At 41.9% G+C, this 16,613-nt stretch overlaps 1 protein-coding gene across 2 annotated transcripts in view; it reads right to left on the reverse strand.

The window, feature by feature from the left end:
• Positions 1 to 3,549: 3,549 nt before the first annotated feature.
• The window catches only part of FSTL4 (follistatin like 4), a 206,963-nt gene continuing 193,899 nt past the window's right edge, over positions 3,550 to 16,613 (reverse strand). For both annotated transcript variants that reach the window (XM_066328808.1, XM_066328807.1), the window contains 5 exons: positions 16,005 to 16,123; positions 12,907 to 13,056; positions 12,226 to 12,333; positions 9,143 to 9,252; positions 3,550 to 5,351 (listed from right to left, as the gene is read on the reverse strand). In XM_066328808.1, coding sequence (XP_066184905.1) covers positions 4,655 to 5,351; positions 9,143 to 9,252; positions 12,226 to 12,333; positions 12,907 to 13,056; positions 16,005 to 16,123 — 1,184 coding nt within the window. In that variant the 3' untranslated portion in view covers positions 3,550 to 4,654. The remainder of the gene's footprint in view (positions 5,352 to 9,142; positions 9,253 to 12,225; positions 12,334 to 12,906; positions 13,057 to 16,004; positions 16,124 to 16,613) is intronic.

Raw genomic sequence — 16,613 nt, forward strand, 5'->3', positions numbered from 1 at the left:
ATTTCAGGTTTTTCCTCCATTCACAGAGGAGCTGTCCGTTCCTGGGCTTGCAGTGCTTGTCTGGGAATTTGTCTGGTCACATCATCTTGTGACCACACATCATCTTGTGTATGAAAGAAACACATGAGTCTTCCTGGTCTCCAGATAGAGAGATGTCCCTGTGCTTTATTTATTTTTTACTTCAAAAAGTTAACAAGGGAAAGAATATAAATAAAAATTCTTTTTTCAGAAGTGGTTGCAGGACGTTGGCAGCAGCCAAGTGAGTGGGACATCACAGTGATGGGCAGGAGCTGTGCCCACAAAATGTCTGAAGTGCCTTGTGCACAGAGAGGAAGGGATGTGTGAAATGTGGATTGTGGATGCTCCATCCCTGGCAGTGTTCAAGGCCAGGTTGGATGGGGCTTGGAGCAACCTGGTCTAGTGGAAGGTGGGCAGGGCTTGGAATGAGATGAGCCTGAAGTCTCCTCCAACCCAAACCACTCTCTGGTGATTAGCTCTAGAAACAGATGGAGTTGTGGAACAACTTCCTGTTGTGGAAACCCATGGCTGGCAGAGGGGATGCACTTCTGTAGGCTGGAGGGGAGCTTCCCAGGCTGGGGGAAATGAGCTCTAGTGAGCAAATAGCAGCACTGGAAGAGCCAATTGTAGGATTGATCTCTGTTTCCTGTAACTTAACTATACCATAGGGGCTTCAGGCCGTTTTTTTTTTTTTTTTTTGGCCCATGAGAAAATACTCAAAGCAGTGAGTTAGGTGATTGGTGCCTGTTTCAGATGGGAAGCAAAGTGGGAATTGTCATCTAATACAGAAAGCCACTGCTGCTGCTTGCCTTGCATAATGCACATCGTTAAGAAAAAGCAGGATTTACCTCCAGGTTTTCTAAGAAAGTAATTACCAGCGAGTGAGGCAGTGAGTCATAAGGGTATGTGGCAGACAGGGAAATCCCTGGGTCTTGGGGGGTCAGTGAAGGGCGACAGCTACACCTGTAACCTGAGAGAGGGTCACAAAGCTTTCTATAGGGAGGGACAAAGGTGATCTTAGGGAAAAAATTACAAAGGCATTACGGCATGCCCACATCTCTTATGAATAACAGGTTATTGCATGTCTCCCCAGCCTCTGTTCCTGTGTTCCTGTTCATTTTGTTGACCTGCTGTAGGGTCATAGAGGGAATTAGCCATTATCTCCTTACAGAATTGAGATCTTGACCTGTTTTATCCATTTTACACAGCACCCAGCACATTACCAGGCTCTCTGGCAATTAAGACCTAATCATGGTATAAATCAAGTAAATAAGTGCCTGTCAACAGGTCATCAGGAGTGGTGTTCCTCTTGGGCAAAGCTGTGTTCATGGAGGTCAATGAAGAAAAATGGCCCAAGGCCTTCAAGGCAGAGTGTTTTTCAACAGCCTCTCATGAAGTCTCTTTTGCAGGGAGGACCGACCTGCCCTGCCAGCTCCCATCTCCCACCCATTCTGCAGAGAAGCCCACCAAAATATTTTGGTACTTCTGTTGATTTTTTTTTAGTGGTATAAAAAAAAAATTTAAGGATAAGAATACATTAACCATCACAGATTCCAAAGTTTTGCTTCCAGTTTAAAAGTGGATAGTTTCTGAACAGGTACTTCCATGCAGGAAGTGAAAATATTGAGGGAAATACTAAGACAAAACAGCATTTCTATCATACTGCTGTTTAACCTCAGTGAGGAATGGCAAATGCATCTGATCTTGGCATTGGAGTCTTAGTGGGAACCAAGGATTATTTTTCCCATTATTCTAGTGTCAGAACATCCTACTGATATATGAGTGTTTAGGATAATGAAAAGGTCATTAATTCAATTTAGATCAGTTTCGATTAATCATCATGATTAATTAATAATTTAGTAACTAGGAATTAAATGTGAATTGGTGGAGAACCAAAAGGATAGAGAAAGAAATTGCCCACAAGGAAATGTAGTTTCTTTTTGACAGAGTTGAAAGGCAAATATGAGTTGAAACATTTTTTTGAGCATATATGAAATTTCTGTGTCATAAAAAAAAATAAATCAGAGTAACAAATGTGCAGCACTTTAATGTCAGATTTGACTGTTATTGGAACTGTTCACAAGTAGTGTGGACAATCTAAACTATACTTCATTTTCTAAGTATGATATATAACCATTAGGATACTTTAGAAAAACACATCACCAGAACTTGGGCTGGAGAGGGAACAAAGGGAACATCTTTGGAAGGTCCAAGTGGGATTTTTTTTCAAGTGAATGTTATTCCAATACTTCGTGACAAACAGGAAAAAGTGAGGTCTGTTACACATCTTTCACAGCCTATATATAAACCAGCCTCAAGAATATTTACCTGAACATATATATACATATTGTTGTTTTTTTTTTTTTTAATATTCTTAAAAAAGTAATATTTGCTTGATCTATGACACGATGAACGTCTCTACAGGGAAAACTTACCATAGGCATAATAAAATACTCAAGAAGTCATAAAAGGTAACACAAGAGCAGTGTTTGGCCTTGGTAAAACACATTTAGGATGGCTGCAATGTATGGATACAGCTTTGTTCAAGAAAGGAGTTGTGCATATTTATAGGTACTTACAAAGCTGGTCTTCTCCTTTCTTTGACATGGGATATGTTTCCTAATGGGATGAGTACAAAATCATGGACACCATGCATTACTAAAGGAAGGCTATGCCCATCTGTTTCACATGTCTGTGTTGCAATGATGGAAGAGTCTCTTCTAACCCCTATGGCTCATAAGTGAAAGAAGTGTAGGATTCAGCATATGGGTGTTGAAGGACAATTTCAAGGACTCCATGTTTAATGAATTCATAGGATTCAGCTCCCCTTCTTTGTCTGTCGGAACAGATTTTTATATTCTCTATAGAACTGAAATGGTGTAAAATACCTCAGGTCTACAGCCACACTAAAATGCTGCTCTTCTGATAAAGCTAAACATTTAAAGCAAAGATTGCCAGTGTCATTCTGTATCCTTCTTGCTTAAAATCCCTCTGTGTGTGTTATGGAATGGGTGACTTAAAGTGGAGGGAAATAATTACGACTCCACTACCTATCACTGCATGTGTCCAAGGGCAGCTTTCTACAGACTCTGGTCAACAAGGTCCTTGGCAAACCCAGACCCAAAGCTGGGTCTTTCCAGAGTCCAGTGGGTGCTCCAATGCTAGTTGCAGAGAGGTTTCACCCACCTGAAGACCCCATTTTCCAAGTGAAGGTTACAACTGCTCGGATGGCACCATTTCTTGCCTGGCTCTGCTGCCACAGCTGCTTTTGGCCTCGTTACTTCACAGTGATGGATATAGAAAGTTAGAAAAATGCAAAAAGAAAAGTTTTTTTATATATTCCAAGTGTGCAAATAATTGGCTGTATGTTTTTATGGGAATTTGACAGAAATTTCTCAATGCCAGCTGTTGCATTCTTGGATAATTCAGCTGCTTTTACACGAATGTCTTTGCTCGTAACTAAAAGATAATTGACTATAAACAGAATGAAAAAAAAAGAAAACCAAACACAAAGAAAAATTGTTTCCTGGTTGTTCTGAAAAGAAACAGGCAAATCAAGGCTATGACTAGAAAATGAATGAGTTTTCTACTAAAAAACCCCTCTGTTATTTTAACTGCTATTTTATGAAAACCAAGTGATTTCAGTGTTCCTAAATATTTAATGAGAGAAATCAATGATTTCTAGAAGTGTTGCTGTCTCCAATGGGAATAACCATAACTAATTCTCTCCCAAAGAGTAGATTTTGCATATTGTTCCCAAACTGACCACACTTATGAGCTGTTGAAAGACTAATGCCACCTTTTCAACAAAATTGTTTACATAAACTCTGACCCCCCCTGTCAGTATTTTCCAGCTTTTACCCAGGCCTGGATGGGTAATGGCCTGGATATTTCATGGCAAATTTCTCAGATACAATCACACAAATATGCACTGGAAGAGGGGGGACTTATCCCATTGCCTTCAGTAGGACCAAGAGCAAAATGAAGTGCAGAAGCAAGCGAGCTGACAGTTACTATTTCTGTGATGCCTTCTTCTGAAATCACATCTGCAAATCCTCTCAAAGCCATCCTGCAGAGAAAACTGATCAGTTTTCATTAAATCGCTTCCCTAGGTTTCTCTGGGTTGAAAACTGCTCTGATGCTTACTTTCCCTCATCATCCAAAGGTGAATATTCAAAGGTGAATAGTCCTCGCTGCTGTTGTTTCCCTGGGCTGGGGTGGGGCAGTCAGTGCAGCCAAAAGGCAAGGGATACAGGGAAGAAAACTGATGCTTGGACATAACATAAAAGCTCCTCAGTATGGAAAGTCAAAATCTGTTTTGTTCTACAGAATTACTAGGTTTCGTGGCTTGTATGATATCTCAGTGGAGATATTATTCACTTCCCAGCATTTTTCCTCATAACCACAAATCATACCCACAAATAAAAAATATCCCTTCAAAACCACTTCCTATTAGCAGAGCATACCTTATATTATAAAACTTGCAAGTAGACCAGTGTTGTACCATGAAGCCTATACAGGGTTTTTTGTCTTTTTGTTTTCCCAGTGTAAAAATATACAATGCTACTGCTCATTTCCTGCAGTGTAAAGTTCCAACTGGTCCTTGCCTGCTGAAGGCTCCACTGCTACTGCCCTTTCATACCTCCCCAACCCAGACCACTGTGTTACCCCTCCTTATACCTGAAACCTCACAGCGTAACGTATTTTGCCTCCCATTTATAACAAACAAGGAATCTTTAGCTGGTGTAATGAGATACTGTCCAAATAATCCACTGTCTTTCATAATTCTGTTGTAGCTGCTCCAGGGCCAGTCTTTGGATGTGATAGGGTCCTTTAAATTCTTCAGTACATTCATTCTCCCCGTTGACAGCTCTACAAAAAGCACGTCTGTCTGCAAATGCGAAGTAGCATATATATAGTACTGATTGCCTTCAGTGAACGAGGGCTGAAACGTGAGATCAGACACGTGTATATCTGTCTTTAAGTCGTAAATCAACTTGATTTCCCCTCGAACAGTCAGAGCCTGGACTCTGATCCTGCCGCTGGCCTGGTCCGCACTGACCAGGTACCTCCCGTCGGGTGACACGTGCGGCGTGCCCGACGCGGCGCCGTTGGGGCCGATGACGGCGTCGGTGACACTGTCAATCAGCAGCTGTGGCGGTGCCCAGCGGCTCCTCCTGCACTGCACCAGGTAGTAGCCACCCAGGTGTGTGTATGCCATGGCCTGAGGCACGCAGCTGTAGGCCCTGAGGTTGATGGTCTTGATGTGGGTCACGGTTTCCAGGTCAATCTTGTGAACCGCGTGCTTTGACTGGTTAAAAATGAAGCCGAACCTGAAACAGAAAGAGACACCGAAGTCACCTTTGGAGATGTGATGACATGCTTGAGCAAAGAAAAAGTCAGCAGAATTGGGAATGTTTTAGTCTGTTGGTTTTGGGAGCGTGTGCAATAATGCTGTCTCTTTTTGTAAGAAATGTCTTGTTTTAGTGCTTCTGACACATCCTAGAAGGACAGATATATTTCAGTTCAAATTAGCAACCTGATTCTGGAAATTTGAATATGTGCTTTGGTATTTGAATATGTGCTTAGGTGTTTGAATCTTCAAGAGCTGAAATCTTTTATTGGGAAGACCAATTTCTATAGAAATGATATCAAGGTTTGGGTGTTCAGTAGACTAACGCTGAGCAGGGTTGTAGTTAATCTGTCTGAGACTACAGTCAAGAAATTCAATATATACTCAAGCCTCCAATCTCAAAATAGAAAAGTATTCAAAATAAAGCATATTGCTGCCAGACTGGGGCCAGACAGTAACTACATGTAATAAATACAGCTGTGTACAATATCATGTATAACCACTGAATGAAGACCGTATCTAATCTCATCTCTTAACTGACAGCACCAGAGGGAAGCTGTGGTGTGTGTTTGGTACCTGTGTGCCCTAGGGTGACTTTATGATGCTGAATTGTATCTTCATTCATCTGTTTAGCCCAGAAATAAGTTTTGCACCTTTAAAACTTGATCTGAGAGTGAAGTGGGGGAGAAGGGAAGTGGTGGAATGTCTGAGGTGGCTGTATTCAAAAACACAGAGATAAGAGCTTCGGCTTTCTCTCTCACAGACTGTGCTGTCTGCAGCACGGACAGTGGGAGAGAGCTCTCCTCTGCTTCTGGTTAGTTTGTAGTTAGCTGAGGCAGAGGAGTTCCCTGGACTGTGGCTTTTCTTTGTCTTGGAACTGATCAGCCTGCTCTGGACTGAACACCCAGATAAACACCAGGAGCTCAGAGCTGTGGCCCGTGGGGGCCCAGGACGTGATCAGCACAGGAGGGACTGGTAAGGGACTGAGCGAGCCGAGCTGCTCCCCACGACAAGGACTGTCTGAATTTGCCATCTCTTCACAGCAGCAAGAGGTTTTATTGTTTAATATTATTCAATTTTTATGCTTGTGAATATTTTGTTTGTTAAATAAACAGTGTTTTTCCACTTTTCTCCAAGGAAATCTTTGCCCAAACCTGTAGAGGGAGGGGCTGCTTGAATCTGCTTTCTAGAGGGATCCCTTAGAAAGTTTCCTCCCAAATTTGCCCTTAACCTGGACACCATGGTGCCTAGAAACCACTGCAGGAGATAGCAAGGCTGTGATGCAGAGCAGACTTAAAAACCATCCTGGCAGCCCAGGGAAAGTGTAAAACATTTCTCGAGGAACATAGCTAGGGTGCCCTGAAGATAAGGGGTCTTTATTTTCTGTCTCAAGACAGGGCAAAAAACAGTGAGCAGAGGATAAATGTTCTGTAAAAGATATATGCTGCAGCACATCTGACCTTTGCTGAAGACAAGAAAAGGTCAAGAATAGCCAAGCAAGGTTTCTGCTTAATTAGAGCGGGAGTCCTTAGAAACAGCCTGGTTGTGTTCCCTTGGATTCACTGACACTGACCTACAAAAACTAATTTTACATCAAGTATCTTTTCATCCATTCAATGCAGACAGAGAGAAAAGAAGTGAGTGCCTAGTGTTGTATATCTTCCTCAAAAGATGTAAAATTGCCTTGTGAAATGTGGAAGACAGCGTGCTTCTGTGCAGACAATACATATTTTGCTTGAAACACTAGGTTTATTTCTTTATTCTTAATCCATCTGTCAATGAGACACTCAGCAATGATTTCACTTCTAAAGAATGAGCCAATGTAGTGTATGATCCCATGAAAATCACTGGGCCAAGCCTTTCATTTCCCCATTATACTCACATCCATTAGAGACTTCACAAAGTATCTGCAGTGGAGAGTCATAGCGCAGTGTGTGTGTGGAAATTGGATATGACACTTGTATTTCTCCTGGATGAATGCATTTTAAGTACACTTTAAAAAGTGCTTTCCCTTACAGCTTTTTTTTTTTTTTTTTTTTTTTTTTTTTTTTTTTTTTTTTTCCCCAAGACCTCCTTAATACTTGGCCAAATGCCTGAAGAAGTTAAGTAATGTTTTTCATCATAAACTTCCACTTAAAGAAGTGGGTCAGGATATATTTTATGTGCCCATAGTTGCAGAAGAGGCTCAGCCCTTGCATGAAATCTGTGATCTGAAAACTCAAAGCAAACCTTGCTCTTAGAGAGTTTTTAATCGACAACAGTCTACCCTTGGAACTAATAAAAATGGATACATTTCTAGATAACCATCTAAAATAGGAGGCAGCTGAAATACATATGCAGGAGTATTTGCATACAAATATTATTTGGCTCATGGAAGAAATTGCTTAAATGTTCACCTTCCTGGGAAATGCTGGTACTGCCATTTATTGTTTCTGAGCAGAGAATTTAGAACATCATCTCAATGAGTCTCATTAGCCTGCAAGCAGTGATTTTTCTGTGTTGAGGGCGAGACAGAAGGGACAAAGATCTGGCCCTGAACAAATGCAACAGGAAATCAAGGACAGCATTTGCAGCTTTGCACACCGAAAACCATAGACAATAATCTATATTTATTATTTCAGCCAACTAATCACACTGAAGCAAAAGGACAATTAAACAAACAAAAACGTTTAACTGTCCCACCTTCCTATCTTTGAATCCAATTCTCACCTTCTCAGCTCAGGCTTTAACATTCAGAAGAGTCATCTACCTCCTGGCACTACTATTAGTCATAATGAAATTGTGAAAGAAAAACTGGAAATATGAAGTAGAGAGAAATTACAAATGACAGCCATGAGGCATGCATCATTATTTTGTGTTTCAGCAGGCAAAATTATTTATTTTGGAACAGGTTCAACATATAATCATTTAAGTGTAACCCCTTCTCTCTCGGTGTTTCCTGCAGGCAACCTAAGATGACTGTAAAGAGTCACATTATGTTTTTTGAGTGTTTAACTTAGTTAAACTATATAGAGGACAGAAGATGGTTAAAGAGTTGTTATGTTATAGCATGGAAAGAATAGTATAAATTGCTGTGCAGTTATCATCAATTTTGATAATGTTAATGGGAGGCTTCCTGTGCCTGCTGGGAAGCAGCCAGTATTACTCCAGGTTATTAGTATGTTAGTTACACAACCTCATTAACCACTACATCCCATTAACATTCAAAACTGATGGTTCATGGAGGGATTTATTTTTTTTTATGTGCAGTGCATACAATTTTTCTGCACCAGCCATAAACCCCACGCAGAGATCCAATACTTGAACAAGTTGGAAACACATGAAAGAACCACATCTTATGCTTCAGGCAGAATGCACTTTTACCACTTCAAGCAATATATCCTTGACACAGGTTTCTGCCCAGATCCATAAGTTTTGAGGGAAGGAAGGTGATTTTTGAGCCATCAAGTTCCTGGCACAAGTAAGCCAGGGCTGTGTGCCATAAGCTGCAAGGAGAGATGGATGACTAAGGTGAGGTCTGAATGGCTGTGCATGGTCTAAGGGACGTCCAGGATTGTTTCTTGCTGTTTTATTGACTAGCTGAATAACCACTGGCAATTTCCTCAGCCATTTCTTCATTTCATGTGTGAGAATGGGATAAATGTAGTTAAGATTAATCACAAATTCATTCATTCATTCACTCATTCCTTCATTCATATCTTTAAAGTGCTTTAAGGTTATGAGAACGGAGCAGCACGGTCACCATCATTATTCATTAAAATAATTTCTCACCTAACATGATTAATAATAAGATTTGTGGGTGGTATAAAAAAATCATCCACTCCTTCAAAGGGTGTGTGGATAACACGTGGATCCTCCCCGGTGCTCGCCTCTGGAATTACCTACAATAAATACACACAAGGTTGACTGCAGGATAAGCACTGAGTAAGGCAGAAAGGTAAATACAGATTAGAGACTTGCACAGCACTGAGTGGCTCTTTCCAGGCTGTAGTAGACTCAATTGATTAATGACTTCAAAACACTGTTTGGTGTAGTTCTCTTGAAAAGGTGTGCTAGCAAATAATATTTGAAGCTTGACATTTGTAAGGTAAGTACTCAACTTGACTTTCATAAGCTGTTTACATCTCGAGAAAGAGCAGTCAAGCAGGAACTGAAGCAGTATGACAACACCAGGACAGTAATAATTTATCCCTTGCTATCTAAAGTAAACATTTACTTCATGGTCACATTTATTAATCTCACTTAAATGCACAGTGATAATTTACCACCCTGAAGGATCAAACACTAAGTCAGAGGAGTTAATTATCACTTTGAAGGAGAAAAATTGTTCATCCTTCGATATAAAGTCCAGGGAGGAGTGGAGAAGTGTCCTCAGGCTGTTCCCTAGTCCTGTCCTCCAGCACAGCACAGATCTCCATGCACAGGGGAACTCAGCTCCTCCACTACTCCAGAAAAGAAAGATTTTCAAAAATTAAAATGCTAAACACTCAAATTGTTTGCTGGATTTAAGAAGACTTTAGTCCATTTATTAGGACATTCTGCTGCTCTAATCTGCAGCAGTTGTTGCTTTGAATTTATAGCTACATAATTCATTAAAGACATGCTAAATCCCTAAAAGGTTTATTTCAGACAGCTGTTCTGGTCATGCCATTTAGATTTCTTCCAATTAGATTGCTCAAGAAGGATGCTCACCTTAGCACAGTGCTTTCACGAGGCCAGACATTTGCTTCCAACAAACCAGTAATAGCCAAACAACAGCATCCTGTTAGTTGGTTGCACAGACAGTTTGATAAATCCCTGACTTCCAGAGAATGAGTGGAAATTTAGATCAACCTCTGCAGCAGCATCTTTGTTAAAAAAAGGTATTTTACTGCATGCATGCAACCAAACACTGCAGGTTTTAAGAAGAAACTTTGCCCAATTAGTCACTGCCCACCTTTTGGGAATGAAGGTCAGAAAAAAGAAGATGCTGATGCTAATCTCATCTCTATATGTGTAACTGCACATCATAAAGATAACAGAAAGGATTATTTGAGATCTGGAGCCTTCTAACAGATTTCCAACTGTGCAGATGGTGTGTTCACCCTAATAATGACATGCTTGTGCCATCTCTCCTTTAATTACAGAAACTTCCCACAGCTGGATGGAAGAAATTAAGTTAGAAAGGGTAAAAAGAGCCCATTTTGTCTCCCTATACCCTGTACAGGAAACTCACATTCCCAGCTGAGACAATATGGTGCCACTGCCCTGGAAACCTTCATTTATATGCCTCCATTCTGGTTTTGGCATCTTTTCCTGAATTTGCCCAAGATGAGTAGCTGGTCCAGTCTTTATTACTGACAGTCAGCACTGGATGGAGCATGTGGATGGTGAGGATGGCTCATCCCATCTTCATGGGGCAGTGGAAGCCTTGGGAAGCCCCATAATTAATGAAGACTCACAATTTGTCGGTTTTTAGGTCAGAAAGCACAGCCCCCCCTCTTCTCTGCCTGCTGGGGAATGCTTTAATGCAGACTTAGCAGCAAAACACTTCTGGCAGAAGGAGAATTCACATGACACCTGTTCCCAGAAAGGTTGGGCAGCAAGCGCCAGAAAACAACTACCAGAGAATGAAATGTCTGTATGGATCAAATCAGATCCATCAGTTGGTGTCAACTCTGTCATAAAACATACAGCAGCAGAAAAATGCCCCACTAGATGACTATTCTCCATGCTCTCTGTACTGCCAAACAGAAGAGTAAATCTGCCAGGGTGATCCAGAAGTGGAAGCTAATTTAGTTGTCCAAACTCATGTGCAGTGCTGTGTCCCAGTGTCACTGTGGCTCTGGTGGTGCTGAGCATGGAGGAGTTCCACAGGTATCACTGGCACCCCTGCTGTGGAATCACTAACACCCAGTAACACAATTTGTCCCTGAGGTTTTGCTTCTATTGTTTGGTTTTTTTTTGGTTTTTTTTTTTTTTTTTTTTTTTTTTTTTTTCATGCCCTAGAAAGCCCCTATTTGCATTTTACTGTGAGAGAATCACAGAGTCACAGAATTGTTAAGGACAGAAAAGCCTTCTAAGATCATTGAGTTCAGCTATTTCCCCAGCACTGCCAAGCCCACTACTGAACTACGTCCCCAAGTGTCACATCTACAGGTCTTTTCAATCCCTCCAGGGACAGTGCCCTTGGCATCCTGTTCCAGGGCTTGAGAAAGTTATCAGTGAAGAAATTTTTCCTAATACCAACCTAAACCTCCCCTGGCATAATTTTAGGCCATTTCCTCTTGTCCTATCACTTGTTACATGGGAGAAGAGACTGATTTCTACGTGGCTCCAACCTCCCTTCAGGGAATCGTAGAGATTGGTAAGGTCCCCCCTGAGCTCCCTCAGCTGCTCCTTGTCAGACTTGTGCTCCAGACCCTTCCCCAGCTCTGCTGTCCTTCTCTGGACACATCCCAGCACCTCCATGTCTGTCTTGTAGTTTGAGCCCAAAACTGAACCCAGGATTGGAGGTGTGTCACCAGTGCTGCAGAGCACAGCAGTCTTGTCCTGCTCACAGCCAGCTGCCAGCCCTTGCTGTATAACTTTATGGCACCTGGCTCTGTCACCAGTCTTAAAACAAAACAGACCTTGGCACAAAGCAGCCCTGCTGTCGGCCTGTGGCACCGTCATTGCTCAAAAACAAATTAAACGGCAGGAAAAATACGTGAGGATGGACAGAGGAGGGATGAATAAAACACACTGGATATGCAAATGAAGCAGCAGCTTTATATCCTGACCATTAAATGCTGTTAATTACTTGCAAGCCACCAGTGTGTTACCAGTGATGCTGAGGCCAGGAAGAGCAAAGGCTCCAAAGTGTAAGGACTTACCTGCAGTGTGGGTGATGATCGCCTCATGTTCCCCCAGCTGAGCACCCACACTTGGTCATGGGACTTGTCATAATGTAATTTCGTTGGTAATGGGTCCACATCCAAGGACTTAAAAAAATCCAGAGAGAATTATTTACACAGTGACCCAAATGCACATGACAAATATTCCACCAGCTCACTGCAGGCATTCTCATGCGCCACTGTTACGCTCCCTGTGCAGCTTTGCCTTCAAATCAAGTGGAGGATCAGCAGCAGTTGAAAAATTTGGCTGTTTGGTGCCACTTTCTGGGTAGACATCACTCCATCTTATGCTGTTACTTATAGCCAGTAGATCAAGGGCCAATTTCTGTCTGAATTGTGCCCACACCAGCTCATTCTTTCCAAGCTCTTTACAACCCAGGTCAGGCAGCTAAGCCAGGAATTCATCCCAGTGTTATTTTACCAGACTCACTGTAAGCTGGGCTGGAGACTGTGATCTCCAACCCACAGTGGAGTTTATTCCTGCCAGTGAGGTTACAGAACAGTGAACCCCATGTGACCCCACTGGCAAAAGAAACATAGGGCCAGCTCTTCAGTGATCAGCAGAGCTTTGCCCAGCACATCCACTGGGCAAAGATCTGATTTTTTTGTCCTGTATCAAGTCTTTTGCCATCAGTGAATAATGTGTTCACTTGTAAGTACCTGTATGGCTTTTTGAGTCTGGATATCAATTATCATTACTCTGTTCTGCTTTGGCTGTGTCACATAAATGTACTTGTCTCTGACATTGACTGCTGAAGCCCAGAGGCAGGACTGAGTGTCTTCACCTTCCACTCTAGGACAGATCTCCTCCTGAGGGGTAAAAAAAGAAAAGGTTTAATTTTTACAACTTCAGGGCCTCGAGCAGCAAGAAGCTTAGCCTTGAAAATGGCAGGGAAAAATCCCTGGGGATTCCATTAGGATGATATTTCTCCCCTTTCTTTCCTGGAAAACATGAAATAATTAATTTATCAGGTACCACACTTCAGCCTAGTTCTATGCAATGACATTAAACAGCTGGACCTCCTGCAAACTTATATTGAATTTAAATAACTGCAGAGTCTATAGATTGATCTTTTGAAGTACACCGTGGTTCATCAAGACTTGCAGTGCTGTCAGCATTCATTAGCAACAGAAATATCACTCTGTGCTTTGAAAAAACAGTGATTTACATTAATTGAGTCACTGCTTTATATTTTTCATAAAGTCTTCATTTTCTGCACAGTAGAGCATGCTCTAAAACACCTGTCCTCAAAGAAACAGAAGCAAAACAAGTGGGATCCTACAGCTACAGAAACTTCCCCTGTTCAAAAGGAACCATATTCCGCTGCTTTGGGCCAAATTCTGTTCACAGAGCTGCCTGATGCCATATTTTGTCTCTCATCCTCCACTCACTGATGCAGAACTGGTACAGCTACCCTGAGTTTGAAGAGTCACTTTTGGTCTCACCTACAACTCTCTGCATGTTTGCTATTCCTCATCGCTCTTCCTTCTGTCAAGAGGCTTTATTTGAAAGAGCATTTGTGTGGGACCAGGCTGTGGGGAGGAAATGGGGCTAAATGAGCATGAACACATATAAGTTTCAGGGAGCACAACTGTTGATTTGAGACCTTATGTTAGGTAATGTTCAATAATGGCCCAACCTACCTAAAGGAAATGTGATTGGAGCTGCATCAGAGCTTGTTCAGGGAAAGAGGAAGTACAACAAAAAACAATGTCAACACTGTGTCTGTATTGGAGGAATGGAATGGAATGGAATGGAATGGAATGGAATGGAATGGAATGGAATGGAATGGAATATCTGGAGTTGGAAGATACCTACACCATGTGCAACAATTACAGATGGAAAGCTGTCACCTCTAAGCAGCACAGCTCTGCTGGCTAAGTGTCTTGGTGGAGATCACAAGTAAGGGTTGAAGATATAAGACTCAGTAACTTGGCTGCATTTTCCTTTCTGTTCCTCCAGCCAGGCTGGGAATCTATGCTACAAGCTAGAAGATGATACAGAAGCTCAGACTTGGGCTTCCAGCAGCGATTTATGCAGTCAGGTACCTGCCAGCCTCCACATTGCCCTCCTCATCCTCAGCTCTCACAACACAGAATCTGTAACAGATACAGCTAGACTTTATCTGCATAGACAAGCATCCACCCAAGTAAAGGGGAGTAGGGAAAGATCACCAGTCTTTCTGCTACGGGGCCCAGCTGCAGCTGCTCCACCTGCTTTTGTGCCCTCTAACAGCAGATTAAGCAATCTTTTTAGTAGATCCACTCCTGAAGTTGGGATGGTGTCCCTGTCTATGTAGCAAATACTCAAGACAGTAAAAGGGAGAAGGGAGTAAAAAAAATTTCAATCCTCCCTATACCAAGGGAAGAGTCCTTTGAGATCTGTAGGAATCCCTCAGAGGTGTCTCTGAAGAGCAGCCAAGTGATGTTAAAAATCTCTCTTATGCACCCCAATGTGCTGACATTATTTCCTTAAGTCCCCTCTCTGTTTTGCTCTTTTCAATCTGTTTCTCCAGGACCACCTCTTCAATATTTACAGCTCTTCAGAAAAGAAACACAGCATTTCTGTCTTTGTAAAGCTTAGGTATGGCTTAATAGTATGAAGTCCATGGTAAGGACTAGCCTTGAGGTGAGCATCAGTCTGGACTTCTTCTAAGGTATATTAAAATCTAGTGGGAAAAAAATCAGTATCAACTAGAAATTTATTGAGATTTAGAAAATACTTACTACAGACTCATAAGATGATCTTGACCCAGAGCAGCAGAGCTTGACCCAACCTGCAGCGCTCATGACAGTGATCCTCCCCTTTGATTCCTCCCAAAATTGAGATCAAGGCTGAGCCTTTTTTTTCAGAAGAGCCACATTCTTAAGCCACATTTTCAACTTCCCCTTTTAAAAATTAGAAAGTAAGTAAAGGAGTGACTAAAAAAGCTTTTCTGGATGTATTTCAGCACCTGTGTTTTTTTTCAGAACTGTCAGTTTCATGAGGATATGCCTGATGTATGTCTCTGTGCAGGAGTACATAACACAGGTCACTGAGAACACTGATGTCACAGAGCCTCCAGGCACGTGTTATCCCACTGGCCATGTCGAGCTCCATTGCCTACAAGCCAGTGCTTGACATTCCTGACACCTGAAAAAATTTTCCTTGTGTTTCCCTAAAGCAAGGGTTAGGGAAATTCAGTGCTGACAGGAAAATGCCAACAGCCAACACAGACAGTGCAGTCTCTCTTTCAGTGGCAGAAGATGCAGAGGACCTCCACGGCACAACGATTTTCTGTGCATTCTTATTTGTCTCCCTGATGCAGTTTAACATGGCAAACCACTTCCAAAGAGCAGAAAGTAGCCCAGAGTAGCTCACTTCTTTGCCGATGGAGCCATCAGTAAAAGGAGCACCAGTGAATGATGCTCACATTATGCATCTTTCTGCTGTTGACTTTTGTACCTTCCCTAAAGCCCAGTTACAAATTTGGGGCATAGATAAGTAAACAGATCAAAAGGACAAATGAAAATCTTTGCTTAGGTGATAACTGGCCAAATTCTCTGCAGTGTGTCAGTAAATCCTTCACGTCAGCCTAAGAACTTATGTGGATCCCCTGATTTTCAAGAGAAGATGCTATACCTCAGGGATGCTGCATGAAGCCCACCAAGCTCCAGCATCCCTGTGGCAAATGAGTCCTTTAAGCAATAACAACCTTTGAAGAGATTAGGAGAAAGTTTCCCAGCTGTCAGCTGTAGCTGCTGGGTTTAGGACTTACATAACTTGTGAAAATCCTCTCTTCGGGCCTGATATGTCTCCGGATTTCACATTCGTTTGGCTGAAGGACTGTGATCCCATCATCAGAAAAGACATAGAACATATTCCCAACACTCAGGCCTTAAAGGGGGATAAAGAAGAAGGAGTTGGATTTTTTTTTTTATATGTATCCATAGCTGCTAGGACTTATCTAAAGAACTTGGCCTCCTCTCCCGACAAACAAAATCTGCCTTACATAAAAGTTGGTCATTTTGGATGCAGTTGGAGCATTCACAAAATCAAATTTCATGTCACAAGGGCTTCAAGGAGTGAAGAGGTACAAACACATTCAAAAATGCATTGCCTTGGTGGCAGCGGTTGTACCCAAATAATTATGGCTGGGTCTTGTAAATAGGTACCAAAGCAGGATCTGAGACCAAAAATCCTTTGTTGCACTGCTACCCCTCTCAGATTATGATTTTTTCCCCATGATTCCATTAAAAACAGCTTGAAAAAATAATTTGAGGATTGAAAGAAAAGCTTTAGTTAAAATTAAATCAAGGTCATCCTTTTACAGGCAACTTGACCACTGGTAACTGTGATGTTAAATGGAAGTGTTTAGCCTCTGTAC

The sequence above is a fragment of the Sylvia atricapilla genome, chromosome 14, assembly GCF_009819655.1.
Source record: "Sylvia atricapilla isolate bSylAtr1 chromosome 14, bSylAtr1.pri, whole genome shotgun sequence".
In the NCBI taxonomy this organism is placed as follows: domain Eukaryota; kingdom Metazoa; phylum Chordata; class Aves; order Passeriformes; family Sylviidae; genus Sylvia; species Sylvia atricapilla.